This window comes from Antechinus flavipes, chromosome 5 (assembly GCF_016432865.1).
Source record: "Antechinus flavipes isolate AdamAnt ecotype Samford, QLD, Australia chromosome 5, AdamAnt_v2, whole genome shotgun sequence".
NCBI classification, from domain to species: Eukaryota; Metazoa; Chordata; class Mammalia; order Dasyuromorphia; family Dasyuridae; genus Antechinus; species Antechinus flavipes.
The window spans coordinates 238,511,143-238,535,886 of record NC_067402.1 but is presented as its reverse complement, the minus strand read 5'-3'; the positions used below and the strand labels follow the sequence as shown (position 1 = coordinate 238,535,886).

The window sequence follows — 24,744 nt, the reverse complement described above, 5'->3', positions numbered from 1 at the left end:
ATCAGATTCTGAAATATTGTACAATTAGCCTGTGAAGGAAATCAAAAATGCAGACAGGCAAAAATGTAGGGATTGGGAATTCAATGTAATGATTTTTAGTCATCTCCCAGAGTTCTTTCGCTGGGTGTAGCTGGCTCAGTTCATTACTGCTCCAATAGAACTGATTTGGTTCATCTCATTGCTGAAGATGGCCAGGTCCATCAGAATTGATCATCATATAGTATTGTTGTTGGAAGTATATAATGATCTCCTGGTTCTGCTCATTTCACTCAGCATCAGTTCGTGTAGGTCTCTCCAGCCCTTTCTGAAATCATCCTGTGCAACTAAAATCTTAAGAGAAATTTCAGAAGAATTTTCCTTGTGGTATAAATGTATCAGAATATTTATTGCATGCATATAGTGCCCAGTGCCCATTTAGTCTCTTTATGGGTAGTTCCTATGTTGAAGACTACAATGAACAATGTTTTCTTGTCTCCCAGTAGATAGCAATCCTTGATGTTGCTTTGATATTTTGAATTGGCCATAGTTGGCCTTGAGAAAATTGTTTTACTTTTTCTGGACAAGTGTAATCCTATAAAAAGTATTATTGAACATCGACTTAAAGCAAGTTTAAAAGTGATAAACCTGTGGCTGTGGTTGTTTTAAAAAAAAAAAAAAAAAAAAAAAAAAGCCCAACCAAAACAAAACAGCCTGCGTTGTTTTTACCTGTAATAAATACCCCCTGAACATTCATTTGAAAAGAAATTTCTTTGTTCCTCAATTTATAGCCGGAAGTGTTTTAAATTGAAAATACATTTTTCTTGGTTCAAATAGACCTTGTCATTAAGAAAATTGATGTCTTTCATATGAAGGGCCTAGTAGATAGATGTAGTATAAATCGTAACCTAGGTGTGGGAAGCCTTCTTTTCAAAAATAAGAAATTAATAAATTAAAATATATATATATATATATATATTAAATTTGGAGTACACAATCCTATCTTTTTTCAAGAAAATTTTTTTAAAACTGTGCACACTGGTATATATAAACTAACAGTAAACAATACACAGGTCTTCGTCAGAGTGTTTGGATTCAGCTTTAAATGTCCTGGCTCGAGCACTGGAGAACAACAAAGAAAATTCTGAAATTTGGTGCCATTATCTCAGATTATTTTCAAAAAGAGGAACTAAAGAGGAGGTGCAAGAGATGTGTGAAACAGCTGTAGAATATGCTCCAAATTACCAAATTTGGTGGACTGTAAGTATATTGGCACAGATTTTATAAAAATTAAATTTGAAATGTCACAAATTAGTGATACATATACAATGTAAATATTGGGGTCACCAAACAAATTGTTAAAATCTTTATGTATAAAATCTGTAAGTAGATTTTCAGTCATAAAATTTAGAGCAATCGACTATTCTCACCCTTCCCCCAACCTCCCAGACATTTTTTTTGGCTTCAGTTTCCTCAACTGAAAATTGAAGGGGTTAAACTAGATAACCTTAAAATTGATGAGAATGATGTTAAGTGGTAATATAGTTTATGTTCATATTTCCATAGGATATGTAGCCATTTAGATTAGGCAAGGAGAAAATTATTTAACTTTTTTATCTTCCCCTTGAGAAGATAATCTTAGTATAAAAAAAATTTCAAGTAAGAAATTCATTTTGTGGTTTGTTAGTAATTATATTTAATCAGTTTAGTTTAGTAGTAATTCTTGGATTCTTGATAAAATTGTATCACATGATTCTATTGTATACCTCATTTCTACTTAAATTTGACCTTGTAGTTTGAAATATGACTTAGATGAGTTTGGTTACTGAAAAGGAGGCATTATATGTTTAATGGAAATAAATACTGTAATAAAATCAACAATAATCATGGCTCATTTCTTTAATTGTATAAACCATTTCTTGACAGTTTTTGAACCTAGAAACCACTTTTGATGGAAAGGATTATGTATGTGGTAGGATGCTTCAATTTCTTATGGAAGCAGCAGAACATGAGAATTCAGATCTTCTGTCCTTTCAGTTATTGGAGTCTCTTTTGTTTAGAGTTCAATTGAGCTTATTCACAGGAAGATACCAAAATGCTCTTGCCATCTTACAGGTGAGCATTGACTTTTGATATTTGAACTAATGAATATTGAACCACTGTTGAAATTTTTTGTTCTTATCACTTTGAGCTTCTATTTAATCAGAATTATCTTAAATTTGGTATTAAAATGTTATCAAAATAATTTTCTCATTTTCATTCATTAAAAATTAGTGGTCTTTTACAAATATAAATCTCATTTAAGAAAATTTAGCTTTAAAAAAATGCTCCATTTTAATTAAATGCATATTCTTGAAAGAAGTTTCACCTTGACCATTTCCTTCTTTTTCAGTTAAATGTTTTTCTTGGCCTATTGACAGTGTATTCCATAGCAGACAGATTATTGATTGCTTTTAACTAATAGTTACTAATTACATAACTGAGAGAAATGAGGTGGTTTTGTTGTTCTATGCCCTCCATCTAAAAAAACCTTATTCTGGTGTAAATTTCATTATTTTGAAAATATTTTGGATTAATTTTTCATTTTACATAGAATGCATTAAAATCGGCCAATGAGAGAATTGTAGCAGAACACCTTTCATCAAGTGATCGATGTTTGGCTTGGTTGGCTTATATACACCTCATTGAATTCAACATTCTCCCTCTGAAATTTTATGATCCATCTAATACCAATCCTGCAAGGATTGTTAACAAAGAGCCGTTTTTAATTCCATGGCAAACTGCTCAAGATGTGAAGACTGATCATGATATGTTAGTAGCTGTTTTTCAAGGTATGTGTGTACAAATTTTTAAATTATTTGGAGCAGAACATGAATGACTACTAGTCCTGAGATTTGTCATTATATAAATTGAGCATTTACTTGCAGATTGATACAGAGTACACAGTGATTTAGCAATTCACTAAATTATTAATTTGAATACACTAATAAGAATGTAAATATTTCATCCAGTTACTATTTTGTATGAGGAAATAAACTATGGATGGCTGATGAATAAAGAAATTAATTTTTGGATGGCTTAATTCTTGGAAAATAAAATTACCCATTATAAAAACTAGTATAAAAATAGTACAGCCACTTTTGGTTGTGCTATTATGGTTCATATTTGGTTGTACAGATTATGAAATGAAGAAGCATGTTAATGGTCACTCCTTTTTACTTATATAGTTAAATTAGTAAGGAGGTTTAAACTATCCAGAATTGATATTTCTTGCAGCAAGTCTTTACTGAATGTAAAGGCTGTCACTATAGTAGACACTATATATATATATAATATATATATATATATATATATATATATATATATATATATATATATATATATTTTGATTGTTTGATTGACTACTTCTCTCATATTTCTTAGGCCTATCTATAGCTTTCACTACTACTTGGGGGTTTTGTTGTTGTTTTGTTTTGAGAAGCAATTGGTGTTAAGTAAGTTGCTCAAAGTCACACAACTAGTGTTTTATGTCTTAGACTAGATTTGAACTCAGGTCCTTCTAACTCCAAGGTTGTGTCGTCTGTACCATCTGGCCGCCTCCCTAATCATCATTTATTAAGAATCCATTTTCTAATTTTATTTCACAATTAAATTAAAAAAAAACATATTCAAAATAGAACAGAAAAAAAGGTTATTTGGGAAATATAATAGTTTTCTTTTTAAAAAATTTCACAATAAATTCAGTATACTTTTCTATAATGTAATGACTTTTGGAGGGTAGCCTGCTAGTTCTTTTCTCCCAAGGTATTCTACCCTACTCTAAAAAAATGTGAGAAAGCTCTTGTAACAGATAATCATATGCATTGAATCTGCATATTATATAAAAATATCTATCTTAGTTTGAGTACCCAGTCAAGTTGCAGCTCAGAACTCAGAAGCTCAATCATCACTCACTCATTCTCACTCTCCTGTACCAGGGTACCATAATTAAGGTAGCTTAACCAAGCACTGGGCCTGGAATCAGAAATACATGAGTTCAAATCCTACCTTAGATATTTAATAGCTGTTTTTTGTAATACATGAATTATATCACATGTCATCTTTTCCATAAAGCTTTCCCTGATATCCCACTCTGCCTCCTTGGGAGGGAACTCAAAACTCAAAAAAAATAATTTAAATTTTCCTTTGCACTTTTTTTTACTTTATTTCTTTTTGAGGATTTGTTCTTTTGTTTCTCCAAATAAATTTTTTAATTGATTGTGACATTGAATAAATTTAGTTAGTACTGTTGTTATTATTAAAACATGAGCACATGTTTTGTGAAACTTTCAGTTTGATTTTCTGGTTTTCTTCCCACTCCAAATCTCATTAGGAAAGCATGTGTGAAGTTATGCAAAACATTTCCATAATAGTCATGTTGTCAAAAAAATACAGGTCTTTCCTCCCCCTCCCCCCACATAGTTTTTCCAAAAAAGAAGAATATGCTTCTGTCTGTATTCAGACATAATCATTTTTTTCCTCTGGATATGGATAACATTTTTCATTATAAATCCTTTAGACACAGATTAAGAATGGTAAGGTTATTCATCGCTAGTTGATCATCCCAGAACATTATTATTTTGTATAGAGTACATTTCACTTTGCTTGAATTCATGGAAGGACTATGCAGATTTTCCTGAGAGTATTCTGCTCATCATTTCCCACAGAACTATAATATTCCATTGAAATCACAATCTATTTAGCTATTCTCCAATTCCCTTCAATTTCTGGTTCATTGACTTGAAAAAAGAGCAACTCTAAATCTTTTTGTACAACAAAAAAAAATTTGTCTTTTTGTTAAAATTTCTTTTGGGATTCATGTGTAGTAGGATATGCATAATTTCATAGTCCTTTGGGCATGAATTATATCACATGTCATCTTTTCCATAAAGCTTTCCCTGATATCCCACTCAACCTTTCTGGGTAAGAACATTTAATACCCAGTCTTGTGCTTTTATGAGTTTTTCTCAATTATTTGTGTATATGTTTTATCCTTGTATTGTATTACAAGCTTTAGAAGAGCAGAAATTGTAAATCTTTGAATATAATAGGCCCTTAATAAATGTTTTGTTAATGTAGAAAAATCAGTTATGAGCTATTTGCAATAAGCCTAGGTCAAAATGGAATCTGTGGGAAAGAATATGAAAAAAGAATTGAAAGAGCTAATGTTTTGATTAGATATGAAGCCTGAATTTGGGGGGGTTAGGGAGAGGAGAAGAGTCCAAGATAATTGCAAGTTTTTGAGACTGGTGATTAAATGGGATCTTTAGCAGAAATACTAGTAGCTTATTTGTTGTGAAAGAATATGTTTGAATTTGGCTTTATATATATTATATATTAGCATATATTATATACACACACACACACACACACACATATATATTATTAAAAGTGTTGATGTGACATTTAAGTATTTACCTTTAGGCATTTAAACTTGTTTTGGGAGTTGTCACCTTAGAATCATATGATGTTTTTGTGAAGAAATATTAGTGTTCTGAAAGAAAGCAGAGGCTCAAGTTATAAACTTGGTCATATATCCAAATGTGGAGAATGGAGTGAAATAGAAAAGGGAAGAAAGGAAAAAAAATTTCAAAGAGAATCTGAGAATAAGGAAATATCAGTGTCAGATGTTGCTTCAGAGGTCATGGGGCTAGGATTAGAAGCCAGTCACTAGTAACTTTTAAGCCTACTACTATAGAAGATCTATAGCAACTAGGTTTCACCCTGTTGAGAAATGAAGTGAATAGGGCTGAGGGAAAATAAGACGGGAAACCTAAGAATGTTTGAAGAGAGGGGAAGATGAGCAGGAGACAGTGCCCCTAAAGTGGGACCTGAGGGTGGACAAGGTTACTAGCTAGTAGAATTTAAGTGTATGAGTAGAGAAAAGGTCTAAATATAGGAAATATATATAAAATATAGGAAATGAGCCTAGGAATTTGGAGAAACAAAGTAATGGCATTGTGGAGATGTGATGGTTGGGCTTTTTGGATTATTCTTTGAACAGGTGTCTTCAAATGTTAAAATTTTGTAATTTTAATTGAATTTAAAATGAATTTTATTGCCCTTTTTTTTTTTATATAGATGCAATTCAAGCATGTACGGATGAAAACCTTGCTATTGCTGAAAAAATAGAAGTCTGTCTTCCACTGTACACAAATTTGATTGCTTTGCTGCAGCTCCTAGACAGGTAAACTTGAATTTGAGAAACGTTGATCTTTCATTTGAAGATAGATTTTTTTTTTCTTCACCTTATTCAGATATCTTTTATTTTAAAGGTGTGAGTCTGCTGTGGAGCTCTGTAGGTCTTTATTGGCATCTTGTCCTGTGAACTGCCAGTTGTTGGAAACTCTTGTGGCTTTATATCTGCGATTAGACCAACAAGACAAAGCCAGTGCAGTGTGGCTTAGTACGTTTGAAAAATATCCTCAGAATGCAGAGGTTTTTTATCATTTGTGCAAATTCCTTATCTTAAAGGTAAAGTATGACATATAGCCCAGATTTTAGTCCAGAACTGATCATAGTTAATGATAAATCTGTGATTTGGCAGTTAATTGGCATACATTTTATTAAATGCCTGCTATATTAAATGCCAGATACGTAGGGATTTAAAAAAAAACAAACCCAAAAGTTTCTGCCTTTTAGGAGCTTACATTCTATATAGAGACAGTATGACTAGGTATATGTAAAATAGATACCAGGTGACTTTGGGAGGACTGTACTCTAGTAGTTAAGATACTTGAAGGAGAAAGGAAGAGAAAACATTCCAGATATGGGGGACAACAGTGGCAAAGATTGAAATATGGAGTGTTGTTTGAAAATACCAGTGAGAAAGCCAGCATGTTTGAATTGTAGAATGAATGGAATAAGCCTACAAAAATAGAGCTTGACATGAATTTGGAGACCATTAAATAGCAAAGAAATTTTTTATCTTGTGCTCCCAGGCCCTTCCCACATAAGGTTCTTTTGTATTTATTTGTCCTAGAACTTTCGTGATTAACATGCATCTCTTTCTGTTTTTTAATAGGATCGGTCTGACAGCATTTTTCCATTGTTGCGAGAATTTATGGCACCATTTTTTGAACTTGGATGTGAGGAACATAATCCCATAGATCTCTTTCGGTATGTTTTTGTAGAGGTAATTACAGAGTTCACTTAGAAAATGGAAACCATTCATCAATTTGATTTATTCTTCATGTAAGACTTGCTGATACTCCTTCTGCTTTTACTCTTTGATTGAGCGCTTAACAGTCTTCACTAGGCATTGTCTATTTAAGAAGCTGTGTCTTTTACCAAAATAAAGTAGTAACAAAGGGACTCTGCTTTTGGCAGGGAAAGGTCATCTTTTTAGAATTATCATTCTAGTGCTGCTTTTATTTGCCAATAATGATATCTGAATGGGAATATAAATATATGATTAATGCACAAATAGGTTGCACTGTATGGTATTTTAACAAAAAGTGGTGAGAAAGATAATCATGGAAAATAATTAACCCTAAATAAGGAAATGGACCAGCATACATTAGGAAAGATGATCTTTTTTTTTTTTTTTTTTTTTTTTTCCTCCCTGGGGCAATTGGGGTTAAGTGACTTGCCCAGAGTCACACAATTAGGAAATGTTAAGTGTTTGAGGCCAGATTTGAACTCTGGTCCTCTTTTCACTGCGCCACTCTAACTGCCCCTACAGCAAATAATTTTAATGGAGGGTGAGGAGACTATATTTTTATATTATCTTATTTGATCCTCACAATAATCCCTTGAGGTCAGTATTCAGTTAATATTCGAATAGAGAAGGGCAGGCTGTTGGATTGAAAAAGGCAGAGTAGGAGGCATGTTGATATCCAAAATCAAGCATGTAAGGATCTGGGGCTAGGGAATAAAGGCATGGAGATAGGCATAATGCAAAAAATACTATCAAAACTGGAAGGCAGGGAAAGAATATTTTAGGTTCAAGAGGTTGAATATTTTGTAGATTCCTGTATAACACTTGTGCTTTACTAAGATTAAGTTTGATACTTAATTTAAAACCTTACATTTAAGTTAAAATCAAGTACACTATTGGAAGAAATTCATCTGAAAAAGTGCTATAGTAATTTTGGGTTACTTATTAGAATTATGGTATCTTGCAACAACAAGAAGGGATGAGAAAAAGGGAACAGGCAGTAATTTAGCATTCATTTTACATCTTCTAGTATATAGTATAAAGTTGTAAAGTAGCCAGCTGCTTTGCTAAGCATGGTATCTCATTTGATGCTCCCAGTTGAAATGAGGTTATGTTATGGTTCCTGTTTTGCATTTGAAGAAACTGAAGCAGATAGAGATTAAGTTATAATTGGAGGATATATGTATTTTAATTATGTTTTTAACATATCATAATAATATGAAAGTATGATTTTCCTCCAAGTTCCTTTAGCAGCCTTAGTAAAAGCAGTGGATATTTACATTCTGCATTGCTGTGTCAGGCCATATCAGGAATAATTGTGGAGTAGTAAGGTAATTTTATCAATGGACTTAGTGTCATATTTGAGTTGGAGAAATTGAGAGAATTTAGCTTGGGGAAGTAAGAGACCTACCTTCCTCGCAGTGTTGTTCTTTTCCCACATATTAGGAAGGCCTTTAGGCAGATGAAGGGCTAGACATCCTATGTGTCTTCATAGAATAGGTGAATCAAAACTTCCAGGAAGATTTATGCTTTATTTAGAGAGTTTTATGAATTCAAGCGGAAAATCTCTAGAAGTGGAGAAGGAAGCATGATCAAATGGATTAGATATTGAATTCAGTCAATAATTTTTCTAGATGTGTAGAATGCAGTTCTGACCAAAGGAGGATCTGCAAAATTGGATTCAGCCCATGGAAGAGCTTACCATGAAAAATATGAATCAGGAAATGTGGAGGATACATTAAGGCAGTGTTTGGAAGAAAATTTGAATAAGTTATGTGTGTGCATGTATTAATATATATGCAAAATACAAATGAAGTTTAATAAATAATAAATGAATGCAAGTGTTATCAATAAAGGCAATATTTATTACTATTACTGTGAAATTAAATCCAGGAGCCACATAGAAAAACTCATCTTTATAATTGTATGTTTCTATATAGCTGGATATTTGACAGTAATCCTTCATAAAATTGTATATTAAAGTTTATAAAGAACTCTTATACTAATCATTTTATTATTGCTTTTTTCCCCCAACAACCACAGGACAAGGATGATTCATATTTTTAGAACAGTTTTCATGATTAAAGAATATTTATAAAGTTTTGCTTTTGTTTTGATGTTGCCATAGTTTGCATAGTCTGAGTCTTTTTTTTTTTTAAATTCTTCATGTATATAAGTGCATTTTAAAAATTTTCCATGTTTTTCTTTTTTTATGATGCAGTAAAAGTTTACATTGATAAAAATATATTCAATTATTCCTCAGTTATTAGATAAGAGCTTTTTTGGCATTAGCAATAGCAGCTATGAAGAATTTTGTGTAGATTGGCTTTTATTTTTTCCTTTTTAAAATATTCTAAAGATCATAGCCCACATTTATATAGTGTTTTAAAACTTATAAAACACTATATTCACAAACTGTGAGGTGTTGGTATTGTAAATTATAGTGATCCTACAATTATACTTGTTGGATGTGAGAATACAGTGAGTTTTGTAACTCTTTTTGTATGCAAATTGTTCTTCAATAAGATTGTACCAGATCAAAAATCTGTTCACAGTCTGATAAAATATCAATTTTCCTTTAGCCCTACTAACATTTCTTTTACTTCTAATTATTTTTGGCCAGTCTTGACAGTTTTAAAAGATATTATCTTAAATGTATGTTACTTTGTAGTCCTGATGGATAGAGAGTTGGAGCATTTTCTATTTTGGTTACTTGAATTGCCCATTCAAATCATATGAAAATGTTTTTCAGTGTCAGGATTTTATCTATCTCAAAAGTGTTGCAAATATTTTTCCCTTAAAAAGTGTCAATATTTATTTTTGTTGTATAAAGGCCTTTTTATTTTCATCTAATCTCACTTTTGATTCTGATCATTTTTATTTATAATAATAATAATGTTTCTTCACAATTGAATTTAGCTTTTAATTTTTTTTTTTTTTGATTTAGCTCATTGAACCAATTGAAATTCACTTATGATGTATGAAGTGTTGGTTTTAGCTAATTTTTTACAGCAGTTCATGTTTCCCCAACAATATTTTTTATTTTTAATGTATATATGTTGTATAATATATTAAAATAGATACTTTTTAAAATCTTCCCCATTTCATAATTTGGAAGTTTAATCAGTCATATTTCTTGCATGCAATTGGTTCTAGTTCTGAAGTAGTTTTTTTTTTTTTTAAGATCATAGCACTGATGTCATGATTTATCCAACTTCACCTTAGTTGAAACTAATTAAACGATTAGTAAGAAACACAATGAGAAACTATTCTTCTCTGTAAGAAACTATTTCAAACAGTAGTATAAATTCTTGTTTTCAGATATCTTTTGAATATTCCTGGACCATTTGACTTTGCATCACCTTTGTGTAAAGGAAATTTTGATGATGAGATGTTAACCCATCAAGTCCCGTTTTTGTGGCTGATCTACTGGTGAGGCATTATCTAGTGAGGAGAAAGATGTATTACATACCAGGCATGCATTCAACATTTATTAAATTTATTATGAGAAATTAAAGTGAAGGACTTTGGAAGTAAAATAAAGTTTTTATTTTACTTTTTAAGCAGACAGTTTGAGATGGATCATTTAGCAAATAATAGTTATAAGACCAAATGGAAGATTTTTCTGTAGTAATGTCTGTCTAAGTCTTCCTTTCTTTCACTTTAATACAATTACACAAATTAAGAATTGATATGTAGAGATGTAATATTTTTTTTTTACTGTCATAATAGCTTGTGTCAGTCTCTTCAGACAAATACTGAAGAAACAGTGGATGCATATGAAGCAGCTCTAGGGGCAGTCATGCATTCTGATATGGTACAGAACATCTGGATGGAGTAAGTGCTATTCTTAATGGGTAAACTAAATTTTCAAAATGAAATGTATATTTACATTTAGCATTTATAAGTCATAGAATTTTAAAAGTTTCTTTTCTTTTTTTTCCCCTGCACAGTTATCTTATCTTTGCGAACACTAGAGCTCTTGGATCCAAAAATAAAATCCAAGAATTCAAAATTTTTACTGATTTAGTGAATAGATGTTTAGTGACAGTTCCTACCCGATACCCAATACCATTTAGTACTGCTGATTACTGGACCAATTATGAGTTTCATAATAGGGTAAGATATTTTGTTTTTTCTAGCTTTAAAAAAATGTATGATGTTCCTAATTTCGGTCAGAATTTTGATTATGTTTATATGTTTTAAGACTTTTTTGTTTGGTTAGCAATTGGTGTCTCTTAATGGGGTAAGCTATGTTTTAAGACTATTAAAACAGATTTTTTTTTTTGAAAGGGAAAAAAATGGAAACTAGATTAGGACAGTTAAAACAGATTAGGACAGTTAAAATATTTTGTACTAGAAGTACTTTAGTTAATTGACTTTGACATATTGAGATAGGAAACTGATTAAATTAGAAATTAAATGGCTCTAAAGAACAAGGTAACTAAAATTAAATATAGCTGCTTTTGTTACTATTTTGACAAAAATTATGATATTATAAATATAGTTTTGGAACACATAATCAGAAAAGTATCAGCATCTTTTCAGATGAAATCAAAAATTACTCATGTACCTATCTAGTTCAGGATCATTTTATTGTTTATATAATTTTAAGCCTAAATAATGGCGTACTGCAAAATGGTCAACTTCTCAGTTGATAATAATATTGTTAGGAGACTCAAGGTCTCTGCTTTGTGTACATATGTAGAAATGTAATATTTTTCTTTACTGTCATAATAGCTTTTATCCCAGTGTTTATAAGCCACTTACAAATATTAAACCTTTTTAACATTGGCATTCCATGAATAAGGCCTTGTTACGGGAGCCACCTGCTAGTGCCTGACCAGCAGAATAGATCCCTTCATGTGAGAGAGCAACAATACAAGGAGACTGAAAGACAGTTAGAATATTATTCTTCTCTGTAAGAACCTATTTCATACAGTAATATAAATACTTGTTTTTAAGACAAGATCTGACTTTTAAGATGTGATTTTGAGACTTGTGATTTGTTTAAGATTTCATAACAAGTGAAGATAGATTTTGTACGTGGTTTTCATTATTTGATGTATTTGAAAATAATTAGAAGTAATAGCTAGTTCATAGTACCATACCTCATAATTTATGCATGTATTTAAGAATAGCATTTTGTCTGTTATGTTTTTAGTTGTGTTCATTTTCCTGTCTTCATATTTTGTAGGTTATTTTCTTTTATTTGAGTTGTGTTCCAAAGTCCCAGCATTCCAAAATCTTGGAACGATTTTGCTCAAATATGCCAACCAATCCTGGACTTGCGCTGAGGTAAGGAATAGTACGTAAAATTTTTAAGTGGTCATTACCCATTTTAAAAAGATATTTTTGGGGAAAATCTATTTTTTAGACTTTCTCATTGCTATCTGCAATTTGAGATTTAACCAAAAAATCATTAAAGGTATCCTCATTCACATGAAGATTACAGAACTTTTTGATCCTTCAAGGATAAAAAATGAAGTAAATGCATGAAACTTACTAGTACAAATAAAAGTGTTAGACAATATAGAAATTAATTTTTTTTACTTGGAACTCAGTGTAGTTATTTTCTCCAGGAAATTTTATCTTCCCAAACCTCCAAAATGTGCTTTTATATTAATATTGAAATTAGTTTACATTCCTTAGCCACCTGATGCGATGTTCTAGATGACATGGGAAAGGCAGCCTAAGATGATAAAAGTTTTCTGTGGATAATATATACAACCTGCTTATTTAAAAACAGAAGAAAAAAAAAAAGGATGTTTTGAGAGAAATTTTTACATAGTTGAATAGCAATTTTGTCTAGTAGAGTTATATCTTGTGACCATAAAAGTGATTCTACTTCCCCACTTCAGCACCAAGATTCTGAATTCTCAATTCAGAAAAGCTGCCCTGGGCTAATGTTCTGATGTGAATGTTGTTGCATCCACTGTCCAAGAAATTTTCCCTAAGGTTTATGATAATTCTAGTGAGTAGCGTGGAACATTGGGAAAGAATCCTGTCTGAGCTCCAGTTTTTAGAGTCTTGACTCTGTCCTGGACCTAGTAATTTCAGGCAACTCCTGAGCCTTAGTTTTATCTAAAATGAAGGGCTTGGATTCTTATCATTCTTAGGACCTTTAAGGTTCTTCAAGCTTTAAATCTGGGATCCTCTGATCACAGGTGTTGTGGATGAAATTCAAGATGCCTAGGTGTATATCAAGTATATTTGCTTACCTTTTTTTTTTTTTTAAGTGTCTATTTCAGTTAATATGAACATGGAAACTGGTAAAAACAGAAACAAGTAAGATTTAAGAATAACAGAGCCAGTAATTTTTTATGATTAGTTTTAAATAGATTCAAAAGTAAAGGGAGCAATCTAAGACTGATCTAAGAGCTAGTTTTATCAAATAAATAAGCAAGGAATTGGGCAACTTTCTTTATGTCTTATATTACAGCCGAAGTTTTTCAAAGTGTTAAGTAATTGAATAATTGATTCTTGCTGGCATACTTTTCCTTTTTTGTGTTCATATTTGTCCATTTGTTTGAGGGGGGAATACAGATGAATTTAAAATTAGATCAGGAACCTTTACATCTTTTAAGGAGCCCTAAATTGGACATTTCTCATTCTCAGCTAAATGCAAGATATAGGAAGAAAATAGCAATAAGTTGGCAGAATAGTTCTCTTTAGAAGTTTTATTTTTCTGGAAAAGTTTATGTGAAAGACTTATGTGTTATTACAGTAGGAAAAGATGAATCTTGGTTTTTATAACAGCTAACTTTTATATGAAGTTTTGGATTTTTATGTGTCTTATTTGTTATTATTATTACTGCTTATTATCTTATTTGCTTTTTATGTTTGTGAAAGGCAAACATTTTACTTCTCACATATGGCAAGATTCTTCACTTGGCTTCTTGCCTTTCCAGGTAGCAAAGATTTTATAGAAGTTGGCCTTCTAAGTTGGTATCTGATAATCTTTCCTACTATTTTCCCTAATGGACGCGAATTAACTAGATATGGCACTTTTGTTCAACATGATTTTCTTCATATTTGGATTTTCATTGGTTGCAATGATCTGTTCATTTTCCTGAATGTACTTTACAGGCTACTCCAGCAAGAATGGGAAGAAAGCAATGTTCAGATTCTGAAACTACAAGCCAAGATGTTTACATATAATATCCCAACATGCCTGGCCATCTGGAAAATGTAATGCAACAGTCATATACATGTTTTCATAGTTATTACTTTTTTTTTAAGATTTGCATCATACAGGTAAATTTGAAATCCAACATCCTTTTTTTCCTTTTCCTGGATACCAAGAAGAAATGCTAAATTTAGACCTTTGTTTTCCTTGAAGAAAACATTTATAAAATAATCTAGGCACTATTAAACAATTTTTCAAGTGCCTTTTTTATGTTTGTATTTCTTTAGAAACATGCTCATTGTAGTAGCTTTGTTTTCCTTTTCTTCCCTGTTCCTCTACAGGTTAAAATAATTTTCAATTATTAAATAGTAAATCAGTCTTTTTCATCAACGTTGTTTATAATCAAAAACTGGAATGTTGTCTTCTTGTTAAGTTGATAAAAATTGTTGGATTTTTTTTTTCTTCACTATAGGTTATCCTCATTGGAAGTATAGCCTGTTACTTTCAGGAAGTTTTGTATTCTGATCCCACAGTCACTATTCTGCCAGTAATGGCATGTTAATTATGTTCAGAGATATATAATTTTCTTCCTTTTCTATATTCCTTTTTTCTCAGAGCCATTGCTGCAGAGAGCTTTCTAAAAGGACAGAGAGAGGTAAGTTGGCATTGGTTGATCATTTGTATTAGGTAATTGACTTAAGTATTCAAGTTTGCAGCTCATGTTTGTACTATGTTTAGTGCCTATTTTAAGCAGCTGTTATGTTTCTTATATTAGAATATAACATGTTTAAGTTTGCTTTTGATCACAGTTACTTATTAAATGAATAAAGCTTGTTATTCATTAAATAATTTTTGTTAAAAATAAAGCTTTTTGTCATGTTTGAAGGAAATTTTTTTTTTTTTCAGGTCCACCATTTATATCAGAGAGCCTTTCAGAAGTTACCTCTGTGTGCAACACTGTGGAAAGATGTAATGTTTTCACCTTTCATTTCAACTTGAAGTTTCCTAAAAATTTTTTGCATGTGCCATATCCATTGATGTGGTAATGCTCAGGTTTTAGCTTAAATCTTAGTTGTCTGCTTCCCTGTCTCTTACAGCAACTCTTGTTTGAAGCATCAGGAGGAGGTAAAACTGATAACCTGAGAAAACTAGTTTCCAAGTGCCAAGAGATTGGAGTCAGCCTAAATGAGCTCTTAAATTTAAACATTTACAAAACAGAAAGCAAGAATCACTGAACACTGCGTGCAGTCAGTCCTTAAGTCCTATTAATAATTGCCAAAATCATTTGAATGATTCTTCAAGATTAGGCTGATCCCTGGCTAAGGTCTGTATAAGGCAGACAAGCATTGTTGATCATATCAAGTTCCCTACAATCTCCTGTCCTTGAAACCAGAAGCAATGAACATGATCTTCTTCAGTTGGATAAATGGACTTCCTGTTTGGCCTGCTTCTAGGCCCTTCCAGATTCTCATAACATCATGTACGTAAGTATAGTTCATCAAAGTGACTGACATTTATTTTTATTTTGTTTTATTATTTTTATTTTGCTTTTCTCCCCCTACGTTGTGCTGTTTCCTGATTCACTTGACACTCTCTGATGCCTGAGAGATCCATATTTGAGATTAGTTCCTGGGGCTGTGTTTACAGTAAAAATCAAACAGTCCATAATTTTTTTTTAATTATTTTTTAATTATTATTTTTTTCCTTTTTAAACCTTTTGAGATTCTTCATTACAGGATATAAAACAAAAGCAGTCCATCTTAAGGAAAGTGTAACTGCCATGGCCACAAGTCTGCTAGTGCACTTGAAGGCTCTAAAAGGGCTGTTCACTGCCCTTCTGCGTTCTGGACTCGTTGCTGAGACTGTTTAACTTGAAGATAAAGAAACGATCACAAATGCCAGTGCATCAGAACCCAAGAGTGGTCAATTATTATGTGCAATTTTTTTTGTAAAGAAATTTTAATTTATAATAAAGTTTAACAGTTTAAAGAAGTTAATATTTGAACTGCTTTGTATTAAAATACTACTCTGTAGTATTGTAATTGTTTATACAAAATATTTTGAATATAAGTTAACTTTAAAACAAACTTTCTGTCTTTATTATCTATTCACTTTACACATTTTAGAAAAGACTATATCTTTCACAACATTAACCATAAAATCACATAATTCCTCCTATAGATTTTTTTAATATGAAATACTTTACAAGTTCATTTATATATTTCATTTGACCTTTTGAGGTAGATCTCATAAGCATAATTTCTGTTTCGTCATTGAGATTATTAAGTAGTTATTAAATGACAGAACTGACTAGAAAAGCAGAGCCCAAGTTACTTCCACTGCATTGCTTCTCAGTTGTTATAGGAGAAGCATTTTCTTCTCTTCATTGTGGTATGCTTATTGTTGACCTAATGTTATATGAGAATATGAAACTTAAAAGATTTGAAAAGGGAGTATTATCTCATTAACTCATACTCGGCAACTCTCATAGTAAGGTATACTAAATGGCAGAGTGAATTGTTCAAATTCAGATTTTATGAACTCCAAATAAAAAAAAGTGGCTTTCCCCACAGTACCAAATTGAAAACGACCACGCAACTTAAAATAAATTTTGTTAGCTTAATAACATAAATTTTGCAACACATTTTAGACCCTAAATCTTGAATTGGATGTTTAAGATTCTAGGGAGACTTTTTGAAAATGGTTTAATTCATAATAGAATTAAATAAAAGTTTATACTTATGATGTGTTCTACTTGACTAAAAACAAGATCCTGGATTAAAATACTAGGTTATATAAAAACATCTTTCAGCCATAGTACTCCAAAACAGATTTTGTAGTAAGTTGACTCTTGATATCCTCATGTTTAAGTGTTGTTGAATTTCTCAAGTCATATAGAATGCATCACTTAGAATGTTGATGTAAGCTCAGTTTGAGAATTTAAGTTTTTTTTGGGAAAAGGTATGCATTCCAAGATAAAGATGATTTATGAATTGCCTGATAATTGATTTACTTTTGTAACATATAACTGTCTTGAACTTGGCATGATTATAAAATTTTGTCAGAAGTAACTTCAAAAATTCCAACTAGATTACTGATGCATAACTTCCTGGAATCGTTTTTGAAATCCTGATAAGTATATTTACAACTTTAGCCACATGATATTTGATTCAAAAAAAGCAGAGCAGTAAAGAAAAAGAGTGTTTTCTGTGTATTTTAGGGTTAGTATCCAATCTGAATGATTTTTGCAAATCAGCCCCTCAAGTCATTTTATTAGATAAGCAAATGAAAAAACACTTTTGACTTTGACATTGAGAGCTTAAAAGTTTTGCAGTTTTTTTTGAAGACTGTCATTGAGCATCTGTATAAAAAAGATTCCAGGTTTAATTTTTTTTCCAAGCTAATTAATTGCATTTATTAAGTGCCTGCTATGTGTGAGACAGTTTGCTAAACACAAAATATAAAGAAAGGCAGCAAGCCTATTTGCTCAGGAAATCTCAAATCTCAATAGAGGTGAAAGGTGTGTATGTAATACACAAAGTACAAGATAAAGAAATAGAAGATGATATGAAGAGGGGTTGAAAGTTCTTGCACAAAGTGAGATTTTAGTTGACACTCAAAGAAGGTGGAGATATTTTAGACTTTGAGAAGTCTTACTAGGGCAATTCCACAGTCAAGAGACTGTTTTGTAAGATGGCTAGTGTCACTGGACATACATAGAGGAGAGTAAAGATTAAAAAGAATGGAAAAGTAGAAAGGAATTGATAATGAAGCCAAATCGTGTTTGTTTTTTGTCTTTACATTTTTCCTGGTTATGTAATCTATTATCTCTATATTTTTTAAATACACATTTATGAATCATGTTGAGAAAAATTTGAACAAAAGGGAAAAAACCACAAGGGAAAAAAAGAACATAGCATGTATTGATTTACCTTGTCTCCATCATTGTCTTCTTGGATACAGATGGTGTTTTTTAGTTTACTACCGTCATATACGACAGTTTATTCAGCCATTCCCCACTTGGTGGGCATCTACTCATTTTCCATTTCTTTGCTACCACAAAAAAAGCATTTTTGCATATATGGGTCCTTTTCCTTGGGATACAGAAATAGTGGCATTGCTGGATATGTTTATAAGCCCTTTGGGCATAGTCCAAATTGCTCTCCAGAATTATTGGATCATTTCACAACTCCACCAACAATACATTAGTATACAAATAGTTTTTTTATACTTGATGAAGTCCCTGGAGTTTAGTGAATGATTAGACCTGTACTTTTAAAGTACAGGCAGATGTTTGACAAATGACATGGTCTGCAGTAGGGAAAGACAAGGCAAGGAGACCAACCAGAAGTCTGTTGCCATAGTCTAAATCTGAGGGAATGAGGGTTTCCACTAAGACATTAAGGCACTAAGAGGGAAAGGGAACATATACACAAGAGTATCTACAAAGGATTTTGTATCAGGAATTGGGACTTGGCAACTTTTTGGACATCTACGGGATTGAGAGAATGGTGTTGCCCTTGATAGTAATTGGGGTGTTTTAAGAAGTGAGAGAGTGGTGTAAGTGGTGGTGATGATAGGTAATAAGTTGAGTTTTTAGAGGCAGTTGTAAGATGTAAAATTAGAGAGAAAGTTGGTTTGAGATATTGGGAGTTATTAAAATGTCAGCACGTTGGCAGATAATGGTTTGTAAATCTAATCTGGAGTGCCTCTAATCTTACCACTGTAACATTTTAACATACTATAATATCTAAAAGCTTAAATAGCAAGTGTGATAAAGTTTGGGGATGACATCTTCCTTAAGCTTTAGATTTTTATTTTTTGGTGGGGAGATACTTTTAAAAAACTTAGTTGTTAAATGGAATGCTTAATTGTCAGACTGGATGAGAAAAAGTCCTATAAGGCTATACTGTCAGTCATTAAACATATATTAAGCATTTTCTATGGATTAGGCATGGTGTTAAGTCCTGAGGATACAAAGAAAGGTTCCTAATCTTAAGTGAGACGGCATGCAAACTATATATAAACAAGCTGTTTAGAATAATTAGAAAATAGATAGATTCTAGAATTATAAGGGGTTGCTTTGTTAGAGTCAAGTCTAAGGAATTGAACATCACTATACCTGGGGGGCAAATGAAAGGGTTGAATTGTAAATTCTGGACTATTTCTAGTTAATGAAGTAGGACAGTGACTGATGGCAGTTTATTTTTCTCCTTATTTTAGGGAACAGACCAAGTATTTGATAGTAATTTTCCTGTGCCTTGTAACTGAAAATGGACCTTGTAACAATATTCTCATTGAATTATCCAAAGCGGTTTGCTTTGGATACATAACTATATCAAAGTCTAGGTGCAGCAACTGAGTGGGGAAAGAAAAAGCACACAAGCTATAAAGGGTGATTAGGAACAACAAGCAGTGAGTTATGCAAATATTTACTTTTTCATAGGGGAGAAAATAGAATGCTTTGGTGAGAAAGTTCAGAGCCAGATTTAAACCATTACTAATTAATAGTTGCGGATTTTCTTGCCTCAGATATTTTGGTCAGACTCCTGTAGGTTTTGTGGTTGGTAGTAGGTGATTTTCCCAAACACAGCTAAGCATTGCTGAGGATATTGATCCAGACATCCACCAACAAGTTCTCACACGTAATAGGGAAAATGTAATATTCTTCTCTAAACTGTAATGTTCTCTGGAAGCAGCCTTCATTTCAGATTCAGTAATCGACCCAAATGCAGTCAGGAATTAAAGTCCAAATTCTTTATTGTTTCCTTCAAAGTCTTGTCTCCTTCACTTGGGGCTTGGCTAGTTTTTTTTAGAGGCCTTCTGTAGTCTTAGTTCCGAGAGCTTAAGCTGCCTTCTCTAGCTTGTAAATCTCCTCGACTGAATCCTGGCTGAGGCTCCGAGAGCTTCTAGTGGGCTTCTCCTTCCTGGCCCTGGACAGCTGCTCATATGCCTCACACTGAGTATACACCAATCATTATATCACTAGGAAACCATTATTTGTTGTAGGATTAAATCAATACTGAATTAGATTTAACCACTGTCTCCTCAATTCCACTTATTACCTTGTAAGAATCCTAACAAAAATGCACATAAGCAACTGATTTAAAGAATACAGACGAGTGCAAAGGAGGGGTCTGGGCAAAGCATTCTGAGAGATTTCAGGAGGACTGGGTTCATGGAATGAATTGTGTCTAAATTGGACTTTGCCATAGACAAGAATTAAGTCCTCAGCAAATTGGGAGAGGGGAAAGATACAGTATAAACAAATATCGATTTGACAAAGGGTAGAATGAAGGTGGAGGTGGATGGGGTAGGGGGAGCGTTTAAAAAAGGTTCAATTTGGCAGGATTAGTAAAATGGTCACGAGAAATGGAGCAGTCTGAAGTAGGGGCAAATAAGGGGTTTTGAACATGATTCTTAACCTAAGAATCCATTCCTTGCCCTTTTTAATGCTGGCAATTTTGATTCTTTAGACAAAAAATGTGGTGGTCTGTGATTTCCAGTCCTTGAGGACCTTATATTTTAATAGAAAAAGACAAAAAGGAGTTAGAAAGTCCATGGGATCTTGGGTTTGGGGTTGGTTGGATGGTTTGCAGATGACCTGGAAGTGAGGAATCTTTGTAATAATCAAGATGAGATGAAAACTGTCAGTACAATTTTGGGTCCTGAGGCAGGTCCAAAGTTGCTTTTGGAGAGAGTGAGTGGATGGTATCTGAGATTGATGGCTGGAGTTCAGGTAGTATAGTGAGAAGGTGAAGGGAAAGTAGCGAGATAAACTCTGAACATGTCAATTCCAGGAAAAACTTTTAGGCCAACTATGCCTCTAGTCAAACTCCAATGGCTCTCTATTACCTCCAGGATCAAATTGAAAATCCTCTTTAGCTATTAAGTCCCTTTGTCATAATGACCTTTTACTATCTTAATCTTACATTTTATTCTTTGCCATGTACTATGTCTAGTGCTATGGACCTCTGCTATTTCTTTAACATAATACTCCATCTCCACTTTTATGGGTGTTCCCAGTACTTGGAATGTTCTCCTTCCTCATCTTCACCTCTTGGCTTCCCTGGTTCCCTCTCAGCTAAAGTTTCACCTTCTGAAAGAAGCCTTTCTCAATATAATTTAATTTTAGTGCCTTCCCTTTGGGACTATTCTCTTAACTATAAACTCTTTGACAACAGACTTTTATTGAATTTTTGGTTTTTGCCTTTCCTTGTATTCCCAACATTTAGTGTAGATTCTTAATAATGCTAGTTGATTAACTAAAATGCTTTGCAAACTTCAAAACTGTTCTCAAAATCTTAGTGCAGTTTAAATCTTTAAGAGCTTAAAAGTAGAGCAAGACTTTTGGATAATTTTTTTTAAAAGACTATAAATGTTATCTTTTATTGTTTCTTGTGATCTTTGGTTATTTTCCCCTTGTTACCTATCCTAGCCATACACCTGAGTTGTTTCAAATGGTAATTATTGTACCAGTCACAGGGCATCTGGGCCCTTTATTTCATTTCTATTCTCTTTCACTTCTTTCCCGATATCTGTCATATCTAAAATTCTATTCACTTCCTTCATTTCTGATTTAATTTTGGGTTCAATTTATCTAGTTCTGAGAAGTGAACTAGTTAAGCTATGGATATTATAAATAGCTATATCACCATCTATAATTCGTTTAGCTTTCTTTTTGAAAATTTGGATGCTAGGAGTACAGATTTTAGGGACCCATTATTTCAAATAGAATAATGAAGACAGATATCAGAAAATAGCAGAATACCTAAGAATTCAACTTTTAATCCCTTCTTTGGTCTTTTGAGTTATGTTGCTGCTGGACTCAATTCCTGACATATGCTGTTGTCTGGTTGTTAACAATACTGATAATAGCTTTAACTTTTAGGGTTGGGGATGTGAATATTTAAGAATTTTATGTGGTCATTCAGTAAGCATTTAGTAAGTTCCTACTCTGTGCCAGACACTTCTGGCACTGGACATAAAGCATAAATACATGGGTATTTAAAGAAGGGCAAAAGACATTCCTTGTCCTCAAGGACCTCTCAATCATACTGAGTAGTCAACATGCAAATAGATATGTGCACAAACAGTATGTATAAGTATAAATAAGAAATAATCAACATTAGCATTCCTCTGTAGAAGATGAGATTTTAGCCGAAACTTGAAGGAAGTCATTGAATCCAGGAATCCAAGAGAACATTCCAGGGATAGGGGCCAGTCAGTAAAAATACCCAGAACTGAGAGAGTTTTGTTTAAGGAACATCCAGGAGACTACTATCCCCAGATCAAAGAGTAAACTATTGATAACAATATCTCAGCATCTTTGAGATAGGTAGCGGTAAAGTGTCCTCTTTTCACAATTTGGGGAAATTATTTTGTTCTTTGATATGACTTCTTTTCCAAGAGAAACCATATTAGATCTTGAACCATGCAATTTAATATTTTTATCAGAAGAGATCTATATACATTTTTCAAGTAAATAAAACATTAAACTGAATGATTTGGGAGGCAATCATGAAGATAACTGCCCTATGTATCATGTTCATAACCGAACTATTGAAAGTTCTACTTAGACTAGATACTTTTAGGTTTCTGTGCTGCACACATAAAAATCTCCAATAATTTTATGAATCTCTGTGACCACATTGCAGAACTGTCAGATTCTTAGTTTTGTAGGTAATCATGTAACCATCAGGTAACCATCTAGAATACTCAAAAGAAACAAATACTAACAAAGTAACATTCCATTGTGAAGTCATTGATTTTTTTTGTAGTTATTATCCAGATTTGTGGTGTTCTTCTTTTATATAATATAATGGTTCTCTGGGAGCAGGTTTCTTGGGGAGGTTTTCTGGAGGCAGCCTTAGTTTCGGTTCTGAGTAATTATCACTCCAAATGCAGCCAGCTGATAAAATCCAAACGTTTATTTTCTCCTTCCAAGTCTTTTCTCTTTTCTCGAGCCGGGTTAGCTTTCTTAGAGGCCTATCTTTCAGTGGAGAAGCAAAGGAGGAGAGCCTCATACCATGGTGTGAGATGTGATGAATGAATCTGGCTCCATCTCAGAGAGTGGGCTTCTTCTGAACTGATGCTCCTCCACTCTGAATCTTTTCAACTCAACCCTGCTGACTGAGCTCAGCTGTTTTTATGCTCTCTCAAAAGTTGACTCCTCCTCTGAGAGTGGGATTATGGGCTTCTGACTTGTGAATCTCCCAAAAGTGTGAACTCCAATGACTTCTTAAATACATTAGTGAGCTAGAGAATTTGCTAAGTACCAGGCTAAATTAGGCAACTGATTTATCACTTTGTAAGGATTCTAATACAGATTGATTATTATTATCCAGAGATGATCAGAGTATTTTAAATTGCTTTTCTCCTTCGCTTCCCATTACACCCACGGATATATTTTACCCCAAATACCAGAAATGTTTGCAATCAGCGAGGAACTATTTAATGCCAAGAACAAAATACTTTAATTAGGGAACAAAAATATTTACTCAGACTTGGGAACCTGTACTTCCTGGTTTGCTCCAAAGAACATACATCCCAGAGCTTGCGTCTTCTACAGTCAATTAATACTGGCCTTAGCTAAAATGTGATCTTGGCAGAGATACCAGAAAGGTCTTTCCCTCTTTCTCCTCCTCCCCTTTCCCCCCATCTCCCTGACTAAGAATCTCTTAGTCTTTGTACATAGGAGCCAACAAATTGTTTATGTATTGCAGAGAAGAATGCTCCACAAATATAGTAGAATAACATTAGTGTTTTAATTATTATTATTTTTTTGCAAGCTTATACAATGACTTTTGGAGAACATCCAAAATGTACACAAGAATAACTCTTTGAGGGCTCTCTATGAATTAAATCCAAAATCAAACACAAAAAATATGATTCTGTTTATAGCTCTTCTTCAAAAATATCTTGCATAAACAGTAGTTTGAGATCTCTCTCCCAGGGTATTTTGTTTGTTTGTTTTTGTCTTTTTGGTTTTGTTTTTTCCTTAGTGTAGCCAAAATCAAAGGTGAGGTTAAAAATAGATTCTTTTGTGGCTGTCTAATCGCACTGTTTTTACATAAGTTCTTACTTTGTGAAATAGTCCCTATGGAAGTAAAGTGGTGATAGCTAATGGTCAACCTATTGTAGGTGGTCCATACCAATTAGGAAGATGTGGTGGAGAGAGCACAGCACAACAAGCTGCATGCTTTAACAGCATAGTGCAGCCAAAACATACATTTAGCCTGGTACATATTACCAACTTTATGAGTCTGCCTGAATACAGATCTGGTTTTTCTGTGCTAGTTGAATAGGGGATCCAGGCAAGGAAAAAAAAGGCAGGAGAGTATGAAGAAATACTAGTCTGATACCATGAGTAGCAGACATGAGTGTTAGACTTAGTTCCATTACAATGACCTTAGCAAGTCACTCAAGTGCAGTTTCCTGT

General features: G+C 32.8%; 1 protein-coding gene across 2 annotated transcripts in view; it reads left to right on the top strand.

The window, feature by feature from the left end:
• Nucleotides 1-16,295, top strand: part of ZFC3H1 (zinc finger C3H1-type containing) — a 52,293-nt gene extending 35,998 nt beyond the window's left edge. For both annotated transcript variants that reach the window (XM_052000761.1, XM_052000759.1), the window contains exons 22-35: nt 1,050-1,236; nt 1,903-2,091; nt 2,570-2,807; nt 6,097-6,202; nt 6,291-6,489; nt 7,040-7,134; nt 10,496-10,606; nt 10,907-11,011; nt 11,128-11,293; nt 12,372-12,472; nt 14,264-14,365; nt 14,919-14,958; nt 15,210-15,272; nt 15,401-16,295. In XM_052000761.1, the coding sequence (XP_051856721.1) occupies nt 1,050-1,236; nt 1,903-2,091; nt 2,570-2,807; nt 6,097-6,202; nt 6,291-6,489; nt 7,040-7,134; nt 10,496-10,606; nt 10,907-11,011; nt 11,128-11,293; nt 12,372-12,472; nt 14,264-14,365; nt 14,919-14,958; nt 15,210-15,272; nt 15,401-15,538 (1,840 nt within the window). In that variant the 3' untranslated portion in view covers nt 15,539-16,295. The remainder of the gene's footprint in view (nt 1-1,049; nt 1,237-1,902; nt 2,092-2,569; nt 2,808-6,096; nt 6,203-6,290; nt 6,490-7,039; nt 7,135-10,495; nt 10,607-10,906; nt 11,012-11,127; nt 11,294-12,371; nt 12,473-14,263; nt 14,366-14,918; nt 14,959-15,209; nt 15,273-15,400) is intronic.
• Nucleotides 16,296-24,744: the final 8,449 nt, after the last annotated feature.